Source organism: Aplidium turbinatum, chromosome 4 (genome assembly GCF_918807975.1).
Source record: "Aplidium turbinatum chromosome 4, kaAplTurb1.1, whole genome shotgun sequence".
Taxonomy (NCBI): Eukaryota; Metazoa; Chordata; class Ascidiacea; order Aplousobranchia; family Polyclinidae; genus Aplidium; species Aplidium turbinatum.
This window is the reverse complement of record NC_137475.1, coordinates 8,792,480-8,815,258: the sequence shown is the minus strand read 5'-3', so window position 1 is coordinate 8,815,258 and position 22,779 is coordinate 8,792,480. Positions and strand designations below refer to the sequence as shown.

The 22,779-nt window shown below is 37.1% G+C and overlaps 1 protein-coding gene across 3 annotated transcripts; it reads left to right on the top strand.

Annotated features, from left to right (window-relative positions):
• The first annotated feature begins 2,620 nt into the window (after window positions 1-2,620).
• On the top strand, window positions 2,621-22,148 carry LOC145769521 (uncharacterized). Of its 3 annotated transcripts, none has more exons than XM_082581172.1 (15): window positions 2,621-2,724; window positions 3,378-3,485; window positions 3,822-3,910; window positions 6,469-6,606; window positions 10,721-10,816; window positions 11,577-11,736; window positions 12,264-12,361; window positions 12,854-12,967; window positions 13,743-13,852; window positions 15,223-15,338; window positions 15,754-15,888; window positions 16,582-16,653; window positions 17,087-17,180; window positions 17,753-17,956; window positions 19,206-22,148. In XM_082581172.1, the coding sequence occupies exons 2-15, from the start codon at window positions 3,380-3,382 to the stop codon at window positions 19,444-19,446; spliced, it is 1,773 nt and encodes a 590-aa protein (XP_082437298.1). In that variant the 5' UTR covers window positions 2,621-2,724; window positions 3,378-3,379; the 3' UTR covers window positions 19,447-22,148. The 3 variants fall into 3 exon arrangements, with proteins under 3 accessions (XP_082437298.1, XP_082437296.1, XP_082437297.1); XM_082581170.1 differs by having other exon boundaries at window positions 12,240-12,361; XM_082581171.1 differs by lacking the exon at window positions 2,621-2,724 and adding an exon at window positions 2,778-2,911 and having other exon boundaries at window positions 12,240-12,361.
• Window positions 22,149-22,779: the final 631 nt, after the last annotated feature.

The following is a 22,779-nucleotide window of genomic DNA, read 5'->3' as shown; positions in this document are numbered from 1 at the left end:
ATTTTGTCATACTTTCTTTTTTTCCTCACTCTATTATGTCAATAGAACTGATTAATTAAAAGTAAACCTAATTAAATCAATGCTAAAATTTAAAAAAATAGTTTAGGCCTACGCATGGTAGCCTACTATTGTAGAGTTGGGGATACTGCTGTACTTCTAGCCTCTGTCACTTGTTGGTCAGTCGTTGCCATTATTATTACAAGTAAAGCTCGAGGCTGCTGTGTCAAAAAGCCGTTGTGTTACGAGAGTGGTGTCGCAGAAACATTTAGCAACGTCTAAAACATTACAAACAATGCGAGATGTGGCAACAACACGCTCTACAAACCAGGGCCGTCGACAGGATTTCTCGAGCATGGTACCAATTTATTTTTGGGCCTCTTTCATCGATAATGTTATGAATATAAAGCTTGCTGTTTTAAAATGAGGATGACACATGCCGTTCAAAGTAGAAAATTAAGCAGAATAGATCAAACCCGATATGCCAAAAGCATGGTTGTTTAACAAATCGTGCACAACTTTAAAATTTCCCAAACCGTGAAACTTACTATCTCTATTTAGCGGTTGCTTTTTTGAGTTTTTATTTGTCACATGGCGCTAGAGTAGGCTATTACATCTTGATTCCATTGGTGTTTCACTGGTCATTCTAGGCTCACCAGTAGAGAATTTACAGCAAAGTTAGTGCAGATGGTCAGAAAGTCTTAAATTTGATTTGGGAAAGGTTTTTTGGGTCTAGGTCAAACATTTGATGATTGTTGCAATCTCAAAAGCGGTTTTGGTCTAATATTTAGTGCAGAAATAGGGATAGCAATCTTCTTACCTGTGCAAATTCAGTTTTTGAGTTTAAACAAACATTAGCTTGTTTATTTTGAAACTCGTGTTTCGGGTTATATTTCACTAAATAGGCCTATATAAATGGTGAGGGAAATCACTATACTAGACTAAACTAAATTTTTATTTTACTGTTTGGTAGCTGAAGTGGCTATTTTACCACCAAAGAGCTGAAGTGGGCCCGGTACTTTACCATCTGACAGTTGAAGTGGCTGTTTTAACCTTTGATTGCAATTCTTTAGATCTGATTATATTAAGATCTTAATAATGTTTGAAGTCGCGGAGAATCTTTTAAATCCGGGCCCCTTGAATATTCCGGGTCCAAAAGTACCACCTAGACCCCCCTGTCAACGCCCCTGCTACAAACACTGTGCCACTGTAACACAAAGTTTCATCTTCAACAATTGACTGTCCAGGGTAGTTGTGAAGACATGTTTAGATTGTTTAGTCATAATCCATGCAGAGATTTTTTAATTTCTTGCGCCCCCCTTGTGAGCCTTACACGCCCCCCAAGGGGGGCGCGCCCCCCAGTTTAAGAACCACTGCTCTAAAGCATGCAGAAAATTCTAAAAGAGGATGTGTGAAAGCAAAAGTCAAAAACCAGATTTGTAAAGTGCCATTATAATGCTAAAATGCCATTATAATGATTGAACATCAGTAAAATAACATTTGATAGACTTGATTTTGTGTTTCTTGGTCATATACGAAAGAGATGGTGCGGTCAGTACATCATATTTTGTCAGGTCATTGTTCACAGTGTCTTTCCATGTTTTGCTTTAAATGTCTTTTCTCATTTTTTTCTATCACTACCTTATTTCAAACTTGCTTTGTCAAATTTATCTCATCCTGTTCAAGATGTTCAACATATCATCCATTCTGTCTCTCAAGACATTATTTATAGTTTTGTCCAGAAGTATGTAGTGCCACACATCATTTGAACCATTCTCGTTTTGGTGGTTTGCTTTTGTTTGATGTCTACTTCGTTGCCCAGCTTTTATCTTAAAACATTACCGTTCTTACATTAGGCCTTTTTACAATCGTCATTAAACAATGACAAGAGAAGCTAGATGTGATAAAAACACATCTTACAGAGACTATTCATGGTCGCAACTTTTTACACGCAATTCACATTAATGGATACACTTCTATCACAGCTTGAAATTTTGCTTAAGTTAAGGTAGGATTTTTTTGTTTTCTAATTGTGGTATTTCTGCACCTACCGGTACCATGGTTTCTCGAGTGATTCAGAATCACAAGTCGCATCTCCCCAATAAGATATCTCTTTGATGTGAAAAAGAAGTAGTTCCAGGATATAGGAAAATAGGGCTTACACTACAAATAAGCTCTTTCCTAAACGTTTCTGCTTACCAAACTTGTGTTCTTGCCCTAGTTTCAAGTGAGCCTTAAATTCCTTTCTGCACGTGATTTACTACTGTTTATCTGAATCACATGACCTGTCACGAGAAACTCAGTCAACTATCGGTGGTGTAGGCAATTATTTTGGGACTTCATGTCAAGAGTATTGTTTTGTTTTTAGCTATCAGACACAGGCAGCTTTGTGATAAAGATATCCTTTATATGAAAACTGTAAATAGACATTGAAACTATTGTGTATGATTAAATAATTGTTTTGTAAACTCTAAGGAAGTATTTAATATTCGTACTTACTGTGTGAATGGGAGCTCTGCTAATGACTACTTTGAAGTACCGTAATTAAATTGGCATAACACATAGCCAATTAGCCAACCATCAAACGTCGTTTTGTTCAGCATTTTAATTACTTATTTGTATCAAGGAACCTTATTATGTAGTTGCACTTTAAAGTTAAAATCAAAACAAGTTGTATATATATTCAATATCTTAACTTTGAAAAATTTGTGAAGTCCATCTTTTCAGGTAAACGTTGCATTGAAATTAAAATACCACTTGAGAATACGGATACTATTTCTTTAGGATAATACAGTTTTCGTTTCAATTATGGATCTAAGTGGAAAACCGACATGGTCATAGCTGGAATGCATGCTAGAATAACTTTTAAATGATGCGAAACCCCTCTTTGAAGCACCATTTAAAAAAAAAACAGGTCTGTCGACCGCCATGTATTTTTTCCAAGTTTTTTTACTTATATACAAATGAAACAATGAAAAGTGCAATTCTTGGCATAGCTAAACATTAATTGCATGGTAAATCCCATGCTTTGGTGTTACCACCAAGAGTTCCGGCATATTTATGGTTTATGAACTGTGCAAGAATACCGTTTTAGAAGCCGTTGATCTAGTTAAATTGTACAATGTATCATACATACATGTTTAGTTTTGCTCAATTTGGTGGGAAAAATAGTACGGCATCTTACTTGAGGAATGCAGTCACAAGTTTTATTTTAGTAATATTGCAATGTGTCCAAACTTTGCTGGTTTTTCAACTCACAAGATCTGTCTTTTATACATTGATTTAACGTCTGCAACAATTATTTTTTCTAACTGGGGTATATAATGATTCTTGAAATGCAATGGGGCATGTTTTGTACGGAATCTATGTTTTTCGTGCAGATATGCTATTTGGAGGCTACAATTTGATGACTTGTGAAAATAATTTCAATTGTTCAGACCGTGGCCAATGCCAGGACGGCGTTTGCGTCTGTCAAGTACAGTTTGCAGGTGATTCCACGCATACTTAAAACGGGCTCGTTTTACGTACCCTCATTTGGTTGCGTATTGTGTGGTAATTTATACTTTGTAGCTTATTCTCAAATAACATTTGACGCAACGATCATTAACTGGCAGTGTATAACAATTAATGACTTGCTCTGTGAAAATATAAAGCTTGGCGGAAGTAAATAGCTTTTCGGCATCAATAGTCAATCAATGCACATAAGATGGAATAATTTCATAGACTACAGATTTACAATATTAATAGAATCTAATATCACCAGTTATCTTGTTCATTTACAAATGAAATATTTTATGTTCGATGATGAATTTTTTGTGTTTTAGGTGAAAATTGCACACAGACGAACGTTGGTTACACGGCGGCATTTAGCAGCATATTCAGTGTTTTGGGTCTTGTCAGCGTGATTCAACTGGTAAAAAATTTCATTCTACAATGTGTAATGTGTATTGCATAATGCATATATTGAACTCTATTCAGGATACAACATAGGCCCACTCAACATGCATGACGTACCTTCCCGTGCACTCAAAGCACATCACACACGGGTGATTCGCGGATACTTTGTTGTAAAGTTGAAAGGTTACAATCTTTTTACGCTCTTGCATGACTCCTTTGGTGAAAAATTGTCATGAAAAAAAAACACTTTGTTTGGATTTTGCTGAAATACAATACCGCAAATGCAACTATTGTGGGGAAGAAATTGCAGTACGTCTCCACTCTCCATTGACTGAAACTCGTAAAAATTTTTGTGCGAAGCAGTGAAAGTAAAGAAAATCAACCAAGTTTGTTACCTACATTACTCACAAAATCGTGAAACAGTGACTATTATTGTGTCTCTAGGAAAATACCTATAGACATATTATTACCAAGTCAACCTCAATCAAGTGGACATTAGATTGTATGTATGTTTTTTTCATTTTATTGGGCTTCAGTTGGCATACACGATGAGCGTGACAAAAACTGGATTTTTTAGGGGTTTTAGATGAAGGGGGTGTGAAACTCCACCCCCCCCCCCCCCCCTTTGCCTTATCTGCCACTGCCACGCTAGAAAGATTACGTTTTTGCTGATTTGTAAAACATTGTGTATACTTTTTGTAAGTTATAGAAAAGTAGTGAAGTTAATTCTAAAGTAATTCAAGTATTTCTGTTGAAAGCTAGGTTATAGTAAGGCGTAAAATATTATAGAAATGACCCTTCAGTGTGATCGGAAAAGTGGAGTTTTGCGTCCCGTAATGGAATCTGTGCCGCGGTCCGAATAACACAAGCACGAATGACGCAAAGCCCGAATGTCGCAGTACGGTACTCCAATGTCGCAGTGCATAAATGACGCAAAATTTGATTATTTTGTACTAAAGCTAATTGTTTTTTTTTAATACGGTACCGTAGGTAGTAATTTCATTTTCCACGGTAACAATTTTCATTTTCACTGTAAATAAATATATATAAGTAATTTTTTCCACTTCACAACCAAAGATGAATGTGCCACTAATTAGCTTAAAGCAGGCAAAAAAAATAGAAATTTCTATATCAATCACACACTTTTTACGTTTTTATTTCGTCACAGAAAACTTCTTGGTATAGTTTCTGATGTCAGAACAAAGTCTATGTCTTCCTTGACCTTGGTGTGAACAAAAATAACACTGTGCTGCGTCTTTATGTTATTAAGTGGAAAAAAGCAATTTTTAAGTTTTTGTTTATAAATAAAAAATGAAAATTGAAATTGCTACCGTTGCAAATGAAACTACTCTTCTCTATTAAACAATAAATTTTAGTTTTAGTGAGAAATAACCAAGTCTCATTTTAAGTAAAGAAAACAATTTTTATAGTTTTGTTTGTATAAAAATTGAAATTACTACTCTGACAAATAAAATTACTTCAGTATTTAAAAAAACGATTAATTTAGATACGAAATAATCAAATCTCTCGTCATTCATGCATTGCGGCATTCGTACCCCGGCATTACGTCGTGTATCGCCCGCAGTGTCATGTCCCTAGAATTTGTGTTGTGAAATTAAAAAGAAAGCAGAAGGTAGAGATGATTAGGAAAGAGCAGCTGACCTGAGCATCGAACATATCCATCACATGGCACAGTAATTTTTAACAAGATTTTTTTTAAGGTTTTTTTATATCGATTAGAGTTTCGCTTTGCTTTATGTTGCACCATCTGTGACTGGACCAAACTGTCCAGTTACTTTCTGTTCTGCTAGGACTTGCCACACATCTGGCAGTTTCTTCACATTCAACCACTTTTGGTTCCTTTTTCTGAAGTATTTCCGTGAATTCACATCATACAGCTTCAATTTTGCATAACGACCAAGTGATGCTTGCAGGCAACGTTTAATTCACACGACTTGTTGATGAATCTAGATGCTTTTTTTCAGCTGTGATTCTGCTCGACGGTTTTCTGCCTAATTGGATGGAAATTTTGTTTTGTATTTCATGTATCTCGTACCAGTTAATTGTCCATCTTCTGCATCAGGTTAACTTGAAAAACAAGTAAATAAACAGCATAAACTATAAAGGAAAGAATGTCTTTTTTTTCAAGCCTATGAAGAAGCAAACAATGAAGTTAATTTCAGTCTATCAATAACCTTTAAAGGATTATTTTACCTATTGAAAAACTTGAATCTGAAAAATTTGACAGATGCACCCCCAGTGAGACTGATTCGTGGCGACCTAGTGTGTAAATGGCTATGGGCTGACCCAACGAGTTCAAATCCTTCTTAGAATCCCAATTGATAAAATCATTCCTGTGCGGAGTTGCCAGCTGGAATATCGTAACCGCTTGGTAACCATACTTTTCATCAAAACAATTAACTCCGTACGGTATCAGAAGAAGAAGTTCTATCAAGACAGTATTCTTTCGGTATACTGTTATGATTCAAGTTCTACTTAGTTTTTAGGGTCTCATTTTATATAATATAAAGCTTGCTTGATATTGCTATTTTACGAAAAACGTGTTGTTTTCAGTCCTTTTGCATTTATTCGGAATACAAGCGATTAAAGAATCCGAGTCTATGTTCGGCATTCCGTGTCACGACGCAGAAGTTACTCCATGGAGTTGTCATAGCAGCGTCTCTTACCAGAGTGCTGTATTTTTCTTTGCAGGTACAGATATATTTTATATTCGCTACTTTTTTTGCAATCAAGCTCTAATTGTTAAACTTTTAATAACCTGAAAATTTTGAATGCAAGGTTAATCACTAAATTTGGAATATCTCTCGTAGATTTGTTAATATCAGACTAAAAATAGTTGACAGTTTATGTTTTTATACATTTTTTTGACCCAACTTGTAATTTACGTCAATATTTGGATCCAATTTTATTACAAATTCGACCTTGTCGTCAACTTGAACAGACAATTATAAGACATTGAGACAGAGCAGTAAAATCCCAATAGGCTTGCCTTTGTGGTTGTTGGATTTGTGACGAAATACAATTGACAAGACTAGACAATTAAAACTACACCTCGGGCTGTTTGGCACACAGGTCAAATTTCCTGTCTGGCAGTTCATTTCCATCAACAGGATTTGATGCGAAATGTCATAGTGACTTTGTTTTTCTCGCCCAACCTCTCACACTTATAAAATGCAATATATATTGAATTTTTGTTTCCCAGACAGCAAATCAGTTGTTTTTGCATTGATTCAACGTCTGCAGACTGTCCCCTATGTTAAGCGGAATGGCCCGTTTCGGCTAGTCCGATTCGGCGAGTCCGATTCGACTAGTCCGATTCGGCGAGTTCCCAATTCGGCGAGAGCCTTTTTCGGCGAGTGCCCTATTCGGCGAGTTTTTGAAATTTTTAAAAGGAAATTATCGGGTACCGTAGCCTAATTACAATTGCCGTTTTTACATCGTTTTAACGTCGCTAAACGTTGAAATCGTGCAGAAAGGAATAAAAAGAAAATGTTTGAACTATTAAATTAAAATTCGTCATGTCAGTTCAGTTATTTTTATTTTTGACCATCATATCAAAAACAATACACGTCAACATAGCAAAGGTAGAAGCGACAAAACGCGAACGTTAAAACGTGCTTGAATTCGTCATGTCAGTTCAGTTGTTTTTATTTCTGATCATGATATCAAAAACAATTCACGTCAACATAGCAAAGGTAGAAGCGACAAAACGCGAACGTTAAAACGTGCTTGTGACCGAAGTAAGTTATTGAGTTGAAAGAAATTTGGCAAGGTTGCATCACCTTCAGAAAAATTTAAGATATGAAGGAAAAATAAAACAAAGAAAATGTTACAAAAAAAATAATGTTTATATATGTCTATAAGTTAGTACTAGTGAATAGTTAAAATCATAAGCGCCTAACTATTTTTTTGGCCGTGGGGGCGAAAGCGTGTTTCATCAGCAGCAACGTAAATTCAGCGAAATGTCACGCAGATGGATGACGTAATTATGTCGTCACACTAGGACTGCTTTTATTGCCACACTCGGAGTTATCGCTACGTTCGACCTGCCGTTAATTATTATAAACAAAGCTCGACCAAAACACATGCTATGCGTCTGCGTTGGCTAGCGGTTGATGGACTGCGACTGTTTAAGCTAAGCACAACATAAAGTTTATCAACGAACTAGATTTATTAGCATGAAACAAGAGACGAAAAGGTTTACTAAAAGGTATACTGTAAATGGAATGAAAATACTAACTTGATCATATGCTTGAAAATATACCTGTTGAAAGCAAAATCATTCATGTTTACATCAATTCAACAGCACGTCACCTTTAATAAATTTAAAAGTTGCTGACATCCGTAAACAGCCCTTGAAAAATAGTTACAGAGAGACGTTTGATTAAGTTTTCGACTTGACATTGCTCCCTTTTCACTACAATATCGCAACTTATGGCTGACCAGCTTTCAAGTTCCAATTCGCTGTAATACGCCCGTTTTCGTGTTGCAGATGAAACAAAAGATGCGCATATTCCCCGCCTTTGATCGGGTTTCTATGGCAACGGACGTGTGTGCGCCATGCAGTTTACGCGAGTCCGTTGTTGTGTTGATTATGCCGCTTGTGCGACTGTGGGCAGTGCGGTTTGTACCAGCCCTTGTTACGTTGGTTGGTGGTAACCTCGGGCCGAGACTTCAAGTTCATTTTCACAGCAACCGATTCACTGCCGCGACAATTCTCTGCAGAGGTTTCGACTTTCGAAAGCGACAGCGAGGCTGTTTGCAAGCGCATTAAGTTAAACGCACGCTGCGTCAACGTAGCAAATTATGTTGTTTTTGGGTGCATTCAACATCTGATGACATTGAATTGACGCAAAATGGTAGATTTTTGCTATGTCACAGGCAGCAAAATCAGTCATTTTTAGATTGATTCAAAGTCTGCAGACGTTAAATCAACGTAAAAATGACAGATTTTTTTGTCTGGGGTGGGATTGTAGCATCGCTACTCGTTCTAGTGATTATTTACTGCGAAGCTGTTGCGGTTTGTATTTAAAAATGTTTTCCTGCTGCCGATCGCTAGTTCATCTATTGTTTTATGTATCAATGCCGCATAAAAAGTTGCTCCCACGCGGAAATATGCGTGCTGGCCTGGTCCCCACGGCTTAGGCGCCTATGGTTAAAATGATTAGTTTGGATCAACAAATGTGTGACCTACACTCCTACAGCTTAGATTGAAAGGAAATTATCGGGTAGGCTACCGTAGCCTAGTTATCCCGACCAGCAAAAATTTGTTCCAAGAACCCAGTTAGCCTAACAGTTCATTTTTACATTGTAGTAACAGAATGAAAAGGCTAACCAAGTGTGTGGCCTATCGTTTTAACGTCGCTAAACGTTGAAATTGTGTAGAAAAGGGTGCTTTTGCAGACTAGGATACGTTGAAACTGAGAAACATTCACAGAAGCCCTACGATACGTTGCATTTTTAAGATAATGTATTCAGACGTTGAATCAATGTACAAATGAAATGTTATGCTAAATGGGTTCTTGGAACAAATCGTAGGGCTTCTGTGAATGTTTCTCAGTTTCAAAGTATCCTAGTCAGCAAAAGCGCCCTTTTCTACACGATTTCAACGTTTAGCGACGTTAACACGATAGGCCACACATTTGTTTAGCCTTTTCATTCTGTTACTACAATGGAAAAATGAACTGTGTTCTTGGAACAAATTTTTGCTGGTCGGGATAACTAGGCTACGGTACCCGATAATTTCCTTTCAATCCAAGCTGTAGGCCACACATTTGTTGGTCCAAACTAATCATTTTAACTATTCAAAAGTACTAACTTATTGACATAAACATGATCTCTTATATTTTTTTTTGTAACATTTTCTTTGTTTTTATTTTCCCTTCATATCTTAAATTTTTTTGAAAGTGTTGCGACCGTGCCAAATTTCTTTCAACTCAATGAACTTACTTCGGTCACAAGCACGTTTTAACGTTCGCGTTTTGTCGCTTCTACCTTTTTCTACACCTTTGCTATGTTGACGTGTATTGTTTTTGATATCATGATCAGAAATAAAAACAACTGAACTGACATGACGAATTCAAGCACGTTTAAACGTTCGCGTTTTGTCGCTTCTACCTTTGCTATGTTGACGTGAATTGTTTTTCATATGATGGTCAGAAATAAAAACAACTGAACTGACATGACGAATTCCAGCACGTTTAAACGTTCGCGTTTTGTCGCTTCTACCTTTGCTATGTTGACGTGTATTGTTTTTCATATGATGGTCAAAAATAAAAACAACTGAACTGACATGACGAATTTTAATTTAATAGTTCAAACATTTTCTTTTTATTCCTTTCTGCACGATTTCAACGTTTAGCGACGTTAAAACGATGTAAAAACGGCAATTATAATTAGGCTACGGAACCCGATAATTTCCTTTCAAAAATTTCAAAAACTCGCCGAATAGGGCACTCGCCGAAAAGGGCTCTCGCCGAATTGGGAACTCGCCGAATCGGACTAGTCGAATCGGACTCGCCGAATCGGACTCGCCGAATAGTAGCAGACCCATGTTAAGATAGTGACATTGATGTTGAACACAGCGCCACACTGTACCTTGTTAAATTTACAAATCAAACGTATATATAATTTTGGATCCTTTGAATTCAAACGCACAGGACTTCAAAGTCTACTTAAAACATTTGACCCAACCTTCTGCGACCCTATTTTGACATTACTGGCATGTTACAACATGTGCGCATGTGAACTCACAGTGGTTTTCTCAAAAACCTAATGGCTAATAACTTCCACCTCGTTTCAATAGGGAGTCATTCCAGACCAGTGGCTAATACCCATGGAGAGTGCGTACCATCCATTGCTTATCACAGGCCTCTCGCTTGTTGTATGCTACTGGAGCGAGGTAGGTCAACAACCGGATGTGATATGTTCATTTTTAAACGTTTCTTTAAAAAGCACATTGTTTCTCATATTATGCTATATATACTTGAAAGAGACAGTAAAGTATAGCTGAAAAAAACAAAAAAATGAACGTTTGCCTTTTAATTGGAATGCAATTACGTGAGATTGCAAGTACATTCAGTAGTCAGTAGGCCTATTTGTTTTTCATTGTGCATTTGCAAACTTTTACGTACATGTGAAATGGTTAAGTGATGTAATAAACTGCAATGCACCGGAAGTTACTCAATTTTTCATTTTAATGTGAGTATTTCATATCCGGCATCTGTTCACGAACAGTCCTTGTAAGTTATTTGCCATGAAAACAGCTTATCGACATATCGTTAGTATAACCGTACGCGTTTTCAGTATAAAAGGGTTAATATGACTATGTTAAAGGCAATGATGTCTACTTTGAGTACCGGTATATATAACATACGTTGTAGTTGTGCGGTATCTCACCGTGAAAACATCATCCCTTGTGGTCGATTTAATGTGGCATTGTGAAGCCTCAATAAGCATGTACCATTTTCTTCGATTTGATTGTTTATTCCTGCAACACCATTACGGTTTGTCACCAACAACAACTGATTTTGTTGAGAAGGAGCGATCTTCCTGGCGTCAACACTACCTGACTACTCACTATAGAACAGCGAGCATTGTGTTTCGCGCTGAGTTTCTGCTGCACTCAACTGCCGAGAAACAACAACTGATTTTATTATTAGGCTTTCTTCATTGAAAGAGCCAGCGTGGATGCATCACACCGAGCAAGCTTTTTAACAAAATCAGTGGTCGCTTTCTTAGTCTTCAACGTTGTCTTGTATGTGATGCTCATAGCTCAAATCGTTGCCACCGGGGCTGGCTGTTATTCTCACGGGAAAGAAGGTAACAACGAGATAGTTAAAATGTGTTGTTTTTACCGTATTTCTGTTTTCGTTTGATTTCATCTGACATATCTACATTCAAAGTTTTTCTTTGGAAAGGCGACATGGTTTTCAAAAAATGGGTGCTTTTTGCAGAAAATAGTGCAATAACCAACATGTAATTCTTAGTCCAAGATTACCACAGCAAGGGATTTGCTACTGTAGTACCTCGGCTTATATGGTTTCGTTGAAATTGCTCTATTTTTTAAATGCTGATTTCCAGTGTGCTGGATTATAGTGTGTGAGGTTTGTGACAAATTTATCTTATGGTATGACACTGACTGGACTGCATGTAAAAATACAATTTCAGTGATTTTAACATGAAACGCGCTTGATCAGCTCGCAAACTCAACATCTTGTGCAGACGTTAAATCATTGTAGAAAAGACAAATTTTCTTTAGAGGGTAGTTTCTTCACAAATTGTTATTGAAACGTCATATGACTCAATTTTTAACGATTTTGCAGACTCCTCGCTTTCCAACTGTAAAGCTGAATGGCTAAATGGGGCTTTCCAGGCTTCGTTTGGAATTGTCTTATTTGTCGTTTACGTCATATTTCTTGCCATTGGAGTCGAGATGTTCTTCAAGGTAGTATGAAGCCCAATTTTTGTTGTGCCATACTTTGTGGTGGAACAATAAAACGCTAGAAAAAGACTATTTTCAAACTCCATTTCATCGCTAACAATACTTTCTTTTTTAAGATTTGAGAAAAGTAGCCAATCGTTATAATCTTTATCTGACTTCTTGCAAGCGATTGTAACTTCAAAATTGCGTTTTATTACGCAAACGACTTTGGTTTAACAATGCTGGGAAAGGTACTGATAGTGTTGGCATTGTGCTCTTTTGAAATCATATTTAACAATCCTATGGTTATCTGAAATCTTTTGATCACCAATAGCTGTGATCTTATGTACTTTGTTCCTTGTTTAGCTGTCATTCAAATTTATTCAAATCTACATGAATTGCTTTTTATTTTTGCGACCAAAACACCACAAAGTATCTTGCATCAAACGTTAAAGCATGTTAAATTAACATTAAGTAGATGCTTTTTATTGAAACTATTTCTCTTACTCCCTCCAGCTTCGCGGTGCGTTCGCTGTTGACAGAACAGAACAGCCATCAACAAGCACGAGCGACAACGGAACGGTCAACACTCGCGAGATATTCAAATCCAGGCTTGCCCTTGTGTTTCAGGTGGGCTTAGCATTCTCACAACCAGCAAATCAATTCTTTTATTATTATATATATATATTGATTCAACGTCTGCGCACGTTCAATCATCGCGACATGACCACTTAGACTAGAGCAATATAAAAACGACCGGTTTGCTGGCTGCAGGGCGCTCTTGTAGATTATTACAAAACTTTGGTGTTGACAAAAATAACTACTCTCAAGGCTACACATGTTTGTCACAAGTTTTATAGAAATTTAAGTTGCAACGATTCAACCACTGCCAATGTTATAATACTTGAAACAAAAAGGGCTTTGCTTTCACTGTTTTCAATGCTGTTTATTTGTGCAAGAAAAGTTTTCGTCACTCGAATTTTCCATCATTCCATCAACGTTGTGTTTGTCCTTATGGGTACACACGTTGTTGATTTTACAAAGCAATGATAAGTAAGTAAATGTTGGCATTGTGCTCTTTTTCTTTAACTATCTGTAATTACCTTGCCTCCTCTGGCTCGATCAACAACCAATCTGCCGTCTACAGACGTTGAATCAATGTAAAAACCGATTGATTTTCTACAACCAATTTTCCGGAAATAACTCGTTATGATTTTCAATGTTGTGAAGTACTTTCACCTGTAGTCGTAGTAGAGCAACAGCAAAATTCCCAGACAACAAATCAGTCGTTTTTTACATAACTGACGTTGAATCAATGTAAAAAGCGATTGGTTTTTCGTCTGGGTTAGTCTTATTATGAATCAAACTCTCGTGATCTTGGAACTCATTCACATGATGTTTCCAGGCTCTTCTCACCTTGCTCACGATTCTCTGCGTCATATTTGATGCGGCTGAAAATCTATGGGAGTACAACATCAACTCTCGCACCAAAAGCACGCATGAGGTCATATACAGGTAATGAACAGTACTATTTTGCATGCTATTGAATTCTATTTGAATCTATGAATCTAATCTATTAGAATTCTATTTATATCTGCATTTATTTGAATAAGCTGAAGATGCCATTACTATATTGTGTAACGAAATCGATTCTTAAATAAATTACACTAAGAGGTTAGATTGTTGTGCAAATAGCAGTACCATATTTTGCATGATTTCAACACATTTGAGATTTTTCGGTTTAGAAAGGACCACTACACAACCCACCTCTCAAATGCTTTGTTCGGCACTTAAAATTCTTACTAAGTTTCTACTATTTATTATTTCTAATTTTTTTTAGTAGAGAAAAGATTCGTTTTTATCATGTCTGCACAATATCATAGCGAAATTAAATTTATGTACAGTTCCGCGTCTCAGTTTTGATGTTGTTTTTTTCTGTTGAAGAATTGCACTTCTGAAATGGTGTTGAGAGAAATTATTTCCCATTCAACAGTGCACGTTGACTTTAAGATACCCTTTGAGATGTAAACTTGGACTAATGGTTTGCTTGCAAACAATTTAAAAAAGCGACCTCACAAATGAATATGCTTCCCCACCCCTATTGTGAATGATGCCAGTCATGAACGATACTTTATAAACACATCGTATTCATACCTATTTTATATTCAGTATATGTACGGTCTATGTTGTGCTGACCTTACATCCGCAGACGACAACAGAGTCGAAGTGGTTTGACCAATAGGTCAGTTGAAGGCAAATCACTTGACAAGCATCAATATTGAGGGTTTTGTGCAACTATACCTGTAATCAAGTCCATAAGGGCAACTGAAATGTTTTGTTGCAGTTACAGTGCTGACTGCTGAGTAGCGTGATGTACAAAGTAATTACCGTTGCCAATTAAGTGCTTTGTTTTGTATGATTTGTAGTGCCGTTGGAATGTGTTATCACACCACTGTGATTTACCACACCACTGTGCGAGTCACATGCAAAGCCACAGCAACGTTTTTGTTTTCTCTGTGCCTTTTGTACGTTTGAGCAACTTGTGTTCCTTCTAAAGGCATGCCTGACTGATTTTGGGTGTGCTTTTGCTGGCCGATGTTTATCCGCGAAAAAGCCGATACCATATATGGGCTACCCCTGATATCGGCCGATAAATATCGGCTGACCGGTACATCGGTCGAGCTCTACTCATAGCACATGACTTGGGAAACTGTGTTTCGAAAGCTCGTGACAAAGTCACAAACGCCTACCACCACAGCGAGCCGTCAGCATCAGGCTGATACAGGTCGTTTGAGCCTTCTTCTTCTGGCTTTAAACCTTCTTCTTCTGATCCTAAACTTGTAAAATAACACTCAAGTTTGAATAACAGCCAAATGTTGTTGCAGAATTGCAGAAGCAGGCGCTGTGCTTTGGTTTCCGTGTGTTCTGTGGAATGCGGCAAGTCCCGAGAAGTTATGGTTCCTCAATCCGAGATGCTTGCTGAGAATTACAAGTGACGCAGGTGAAATGTGACAACATGCAGGCTTGAAGTGCCATTTTGCTGCATAACAAGTGGTTTACCTATTTTAACCCATTGATAAAATCATCCGAGCTGACTGACTAAATATTGGAAATAAATTTGGTTATCATTTTCAACACTGTGTTGTAGCCTGCCCTGGCCTGCACACCAGAAACACGCAAGAAAAAAAACAGTTATTAGATACATATAGAACAGTTTCCTTACCAACCTTTCTGAGCTTACTTTGTCAATCTGCCCTTTCCATGTTTTTTCGGTCTTCCTTGCTTTCTACGACCATCCGCTCGCAATTCCAGCGCTCTTCTCAAAACATCTTCATTCTTCATCCCTCCTCAAAACCTGCTCATTGCCCATACCACCTCACTCCAGTTGCCAACTCTTGATGTTACAACATATTTAGGCGAACGTCTTCTTTCCGGACCCTCGTCTACGGACTCTCGTGAATACACCAGCAAATACTCCAAAGACATCAAAACATATAATACCTTCTCTCAACCGGCTGAAGATCACATAGAAATCAAGGATGAAGAGCCTGGTGAGTCACTAAATCGTAGAGTCATATCAAGTGTTGCAGAGCTGTATTATACACTATGGGAACTTTGTATTGATTTTGCAAGGCTTACAACTCACCAGCCTGACTGCAAAATAAATACTGGTATGTTTTTGAACTAGGACAAAAGTTGACACACTTTGGATAATTTGAACATGTTAATGGTTGGAGTGTACTAAATTGACTAAAAAGGTGACCGTTTACGAAATCTGCTATTTATCATTTTTCAAATTTTTCTATTTTACATTAAACGCTTGACTCTTTCACTTCAGCTAGGCGTGGTCACATTTTGTTTTTGGTCTAGTAATCAAAATACATTTGAATTGTGTGTACGAAGAAAGGCACTGCTGCTGTGTTGTACTTCTTTGTTTCACTTTCTATGGTATTTTACTTCACTTTTAAATCGTATTTAAAAAAATAAACTCGGTCTAGTATTGTTACCGTGGCCGGTAAATAAACCCGGCCCTGTATTATTACCGTGGCCGGTAAATTATTGATACAGCTGAGTAATAAAGTTATGGCATGCCAACTGTACACAAACTAACTGACGTTGGTCACTGCTTTCAGTGTTTGAAGTTATTCTTTTAAATAGAACGGATGTTATGTCGTATCTGCTCAATCGAATGGGTTTCTTAGAATCGATTCTTCGTTATTTGACGTAATATTTGCGTTTTCTAGGTGAATGTTGGATTTGTTATGATCCCGACCGAAAGGACGCTGGAGACTTCATCACACCTTGCCTTTGTAAAGGTATATAATATGAAGCTATGGGCATTATATGTTCATAGCATGGCGATCTATACTATCGCCATGATTCAAAGACATTGCATATAATGAATCTGTTTTGCCCTTGAAGGCGATCCCCAACTGAGCTATGTCTCACTCTACCTTCATAATCAACCACAGTGCCGTTGTTCAGATTCACATGCGTTCACGTGACGCCATACGTTTGCGATTCCGGAACTACCAATTTGACATATATAACTTTTTTTCAACGTTACTGAACGAAGATTCAAAATAAAATTTAATTCAGCTAGTTTGTTTTTTTATAAATGTTAATAACTTGTGAAAATGACAGACAACATCTCGATTCCTATAGTTACTTTTAGGTTTTAACAACATTTCTAGCAGTAGCATTTCAAACAACGCAAGCAAAAGTATTTTGAAAACACGTGTTTTGCAGGTGGCATGGCCAAGGTTCATCACAACTGTTTACGAACTTGGCTGATACAGCATCCTAACCTGGAGAAAGCCTGTTGCAAAGTGTGCAAGCACAGGTGACTTTTTACCTTGTTTAGCATTGTACAATGTACATTGGGATCTGACACAGCGTTAAAGTAAACTTACTAAGATTTTAGAACAAAGTTATATTTATTGATTTTATATCATTTGAAGTTAGCTTAGGAAATTGATCTTTCTGCCTCTCATATAATATGCAGTGGCGTAACAAAGAGTTAGAACAGGGGAGGGCAAGCTTATTGGACCACGGGCCAAAAACTTTTTAATCTTTGACAAGCGGGCCATGTGAGTATATGAAATGGACAAGAGTGCAAAGCTACAGTTTATGCAGGAACATAATAAGGAGTTAGACCCAAGGTTAGCGTAGCTATGAAGGAGAAAAGGGTTGCACTGCTGCAAATAAATTCCTTCGCTTGAAGCTAGCTTGCTTCACTGTCGGCTAAACCCTTGAACCTACCATTTGTTATCCTGGCATTGCAAAGGATTTTAAAGCCGAGATAAATATTTCAAATTAAATTGTAGTTTTTTTTCTTCATGTTCCATAATGTGGCAACGAATCCATACTTCAACTTTTGCTCACATGACGCCCCATCAACCAATCACTTTGCAGATACTCCATCGAGCAGCACAAAGTTCACTTCGGTCAAATCCTGCTCAGTTCGAAACGTGCTTCTTTAATAGTGCCAGCCATAGTCGTTGCCGTATCCGCTCCAATTGCTACCATCCTTGTCTTCTTGCTATGCGATTACTTGGAGACTTATGCTAAAGTCCTGGTTCTAGGGACCACCGTCCTATCGGAGTTGGTAGCGTTCAAGTGAGTTATTTTGCTTGATATATATATTTTTAAGTATAACTGCAGACTGTGCACACCGTTTCGGCCTTCCGGCCTCCTCAGTGCAGTAGGTACAGTGGTACAATGGTATCGCCGTGGAGATATATACCTCCACGTGACATTTTCCCATTTGTGGTACCAAGTTCCAAAAATGGTACTACTGCCAACCTTGCCAAAGTGCTCAAACTGCAATATTGTATATTTTTTAAGTCTTTTCACGACCCAAAACGTTTTCGATTTAAATGTATTTCTGGAAATTGTTTTTCACGCAAGATGAGATTCAGCTGCATTCTTACCATAGATCGTATTGCAAAATAGTTTGAAAGCAATGTTCATTTAAATAGAAAAAAAAAACTGTGGTGTGAATTAAATAACGTTTTTTTTTTCCGCAAGATAAGTCATTTTATTCAAATGTATCAGTTTTGTGATTTTTATTACCTTTTGCTTTTTGGGACGCTCGCAAAAAATCCGATTCAACTGTTTCAATTCAATCGTTGTGTTTTTCTAAACGAAACCATATATTCTCAACGAGCTATTCGAACTTGTGGTCATGCTGGTGGTTGTAACGACATACTCTCAATCATCAAGTTAACATGATTTTTAACTCTGGAAACAAGATATTATTTATTTAAAAAAAAGGGGCGATTGCTTTAAACCCGTATCAACGTAAAGTCAATAAGTCAATCGGGGATCCGCGTAAAGCAGATACAAAAGCATCAAAAATTTAAGAAAAATGTGAACACTATAATATCAACGACGACCTTTTAGAGTACATGCATAAGAGTGAGACAAAGTCCAATTTGAAATTCTTTTGTTGCATTGTTCCAGTTAGAAATTCTTATGTTGCATATCGCGCGATTTCGGGTATTTAACCCTCTTCAGTACAACTTTTATCAACAGCATAGTACAGTAAAATTTACAGCAGTTCACTTTAAAAAAATGACTTAAAATGTTATTTGGTTGCTAAGAAACAAATTAGTCTACGAGCAGTAATAATGACAATTTTTATGCAAATTATGAAGGTAAGACTGTGAATTGGACTATGCATGTACTCTAAAAGGTCGTCGTTGATATTATAGTGTTCACATTTTTCTTAAAATCAAGATATTATTGCTTTGCTTATCAATCCATCAGTGTGAAAAATAAAAAACTAACGACGGCGATGTAATGGGCCAATTTCTTTTGCGCGTTTAGTTTTTGCATTGCTGATCGATCTTTTTCGTGTTTGCAGAGTAATGGGCATCAACTTCACCAAGCTTTATCAAGTCACACGCGTATCTGCTTTGCAAATACTCAACTACGCCACCCCGAGTTTAAACGCTTCCGCTTCATTACAACCGGGCGGTGACGCTAGAGATTATTCTCAAGTCGATTACGAGCCGATCGATGAAAGGACCTCTGAAGAAGTTGTGCAAGTAAATCAGCAGCAGAGTTTATCCGATTCTATCGTTCATGTCCATTCACCTTGTTGATCTGGTCAGACCTGCTTGCATGAGCTGGTGCGCAGTCGTGAAACTCAGAAGTTTATATTCTGACTTGTGTCCATTGTGTTTTTGTTTATATGCAGCAGCGTAGTGTTGAATCGCTTTTTCGTTCACTGGCAGTTTTCTTTTCACTTTTGCTTTAAAACGGTATCCTGCTATGTCACTTTTGCAATAACCTAGCACTCTCATACCTCTACAACCACAAGAATAACGAGCAATACATTGAGAATCTACGGGCATGACGAAATAATATATAACTTGTGAACGGGTCAATGTTACTGCGTTTGTGGCTTTATTGTCTTTTCATCATGCAATATGTAGAAGAAATCGTTTTGCAGCGCTTTGTAATGTCGAAAAAACTTATGCTCTCAGTGTTAGCTAATATTGTTTTTAAAAAGCTTCGGCAAACAGTTTACTATGCTGTACAGTGTACAGCAACCGCATAAAACCAAGTAACTAGCTAGGCTGTGTTATGGCAAACTCTGCATTACTTTAACACAAGATCCCGCGCAATCAAAATTTTCAGCTTTTATTTTTGACCAGGACTTTATATAATGATAAAGCTTTGGTAGAGAGTTTACATTTTTGAACCATAGACAAGCAAAACAAAGCAACCTTAGCGGGTTTAACATTATGTATTACACACAAAACAAAATATGCAACATAATGACACGTAGCCTACGTGTCGAAAATGTTTGAGTCATTATGTTAGATATTTTGTTTTGTGTGTAACACATTATGTTAAACCCGCTAAGGTTACTTTGTTTTGCTTGTCTATGACTTTATAGAAATAGAAAGAACAGGTTTTATTAAAATGTTGCTACATCCATTTGTGGTACTTGACTTAATATTTTTGTTTGGGTTCACCAAGCAGCTTTGGTACAACACTGCCAGAGAAAATCTTACAGTCCAGAATCCCTTTGTTAAATTCAAAGCCACATCACATTTATTTTTTTTTGTCAAAAAGTTTGTTGGTTACAACTTTACTGTTAACAGAACTCACGTGTGATAAGTTTATGATCAATGGACTCAAATGTTTCCACTGCAAGAAAAGCCCGAGAAGAATGTTATTTACGATAACTGGGCCATATGAAAACTGTATGCTGACTACTTGCAAGGCCCATGCCTGAAGCCAATTGTTGCACTCCAACTGTTGATTAATTACTTTGATATATTTTCAATCGCGATTAAATTTCCGTTTTGTTCATATGTTTTTGCATGAAACGTTAAGTTGCTTCTACACGAATTTCATTTCTGTAACACAATTTACCGCAGCACCGCATACAAACCACCTCTACCCAAACCATAGTCAATATCAATGTAAAAATGACAGATTTTGTCAACAAGTGTCCCAGACAATCAAATCGTCTACAGACGTGGAATCAATGTAAAAACGACTAATTTGCTGTTTGGGGTTTAACCGGCAGCGACATTTAAACTTGTGTGCCACACAATTCTTTAACTTTCTTCTACAATCCTCATTGTTTTTGTGAAGTTACTTGCAAGGAAATGACGGTTGAGTTGGCTGTTCACCAACATTTCATACGTAGCTCTGGTACATGATCGTGTTAGCTACCGCGTATTTCATGTAATGTGTTGCTTTGACCCGTTACCGAGCCAGCAATAGTTGTCATTTTGCATTGTTTTAACATCTAAAAACGTTGAAATGATGTGATAAAGAACCTGTTATGTGTGTAAGCGTACCATGCTCAGTTGCTCACCACATGCAACGATGGTAATTTACACTAAAGTGATATTTTTACTGATTTTTAATCAACTCTTTAAATTGTTTGTTTTCGTTGAGCGTTTGTGGATGTCTGCACTGAGTCTATGCCCAGAAATCTGAAAAATGCGTCGTTTTAACATTGATACAACGTCTGCAGACGTTGAATCAATGTAAAATGACGGATTTTGCGGATTTCTGGGACCTAAATTGCGACACACCATCCATCAATGACGTAGCAATAAAGAAAGTTTAGGTGGGCAAAAGTAATTGTTAGGGGAACAAACGCATGTATTATAGTATATTCAACATGAATTACAATGGTATTGAAACGTTGTAACAGTATTAAACATGTTTTGGGGGGCAACATAAAATCTTTGGTTGTAATTGCGCCTCCCCTGTAGCTACGCCCTTGTCATCCATACGTAAGACATTGCGAGTGACACATAGTGGAACGTTATTACACAATTGAAGCTCAACACAAGCAGTAAAGTTTTAATTCATTTTCTCCGCTTTGACACTTGGGCGTATAGACAACTGATTTTTTATATTTTTTGTTACTTTTATTTCGAAAAGTGAATCACGTCTTTATGCCTGCCTGCTTTTATTGAGACGTCTACATAAAATTAATGTCATGTAGCCTAGTAACGTGACTCTAAATGTAACTCTAACTTGACCCCAGGGCGTAAACCATAGGGCAGCCACTCTTTAAAATTAAAAAAAAATTTCCAATCGCCAAATCTCTTTTCTTAGCTTTGTACAGTATTTGATTATGACCGTGTAATTTATTTTTGTCACTTTTCAAAGTTATTGTTTTGTATAATGAACGTTGAAGAACGTTGTGTTTACATTAGTGAACGAGATTATTGCGGAAACGTACGTGGTAGCGCTAATATCAATGCAAAAGTTTTTGTCTCTTGTGTTGTTGCATTTCTAATGTACGTTATTACAAACATGCTTTGCCCAATGCTCAGTCACTGTCTTGATGGAAGACAAGTTCCATTTTACAAGAAATTCAACTGGCAGTGAAGCGGTTGATTAGTTGTTGGTTCGACTTTACCATGCAGCACACCTGCTCAGCAGTATGGCATTGTTGTTTAAGTCAAGTTAAAGCTGTTTGAAGCAACAATAGGTTACTACCTACCTGGGCGAGTCACCAGCTTAAAACATATTTGTGTTCAACTGATGGCTTCCCTGACAGCCACTTTATCTGGTCCAGATCTACCTGATCGGGTACAGATCTGGGCCAGATAATGTGGCTGTCTGGGTTGTGTTATTTTTAGTAGGCTACAGTTACTGTTTCTTGGAACAGCTTGCTTGAATTTAACCAGGACCAACTTCAGTTCGGCTAGTTGTTAAAAAGTTTTAAAGCAAAAGTTGTTTTGTTTCGACGGAATATTTTTTTTCGTTTTAAAATGGTGGCAATTTGGTTTTGTTATGCTATCAAAAAAAAGTATGAAATGCATAAGAATCTTACCATGTCTAAAGAGTTTTACAAAGTTCTACGTAGCCTCAGGAAAACTTTTTTTTTCAATTTTTCCTTATGAAAATTTTCTGCATGCACCCCCAACTACAACACAAAGAAAATAACAATGTCT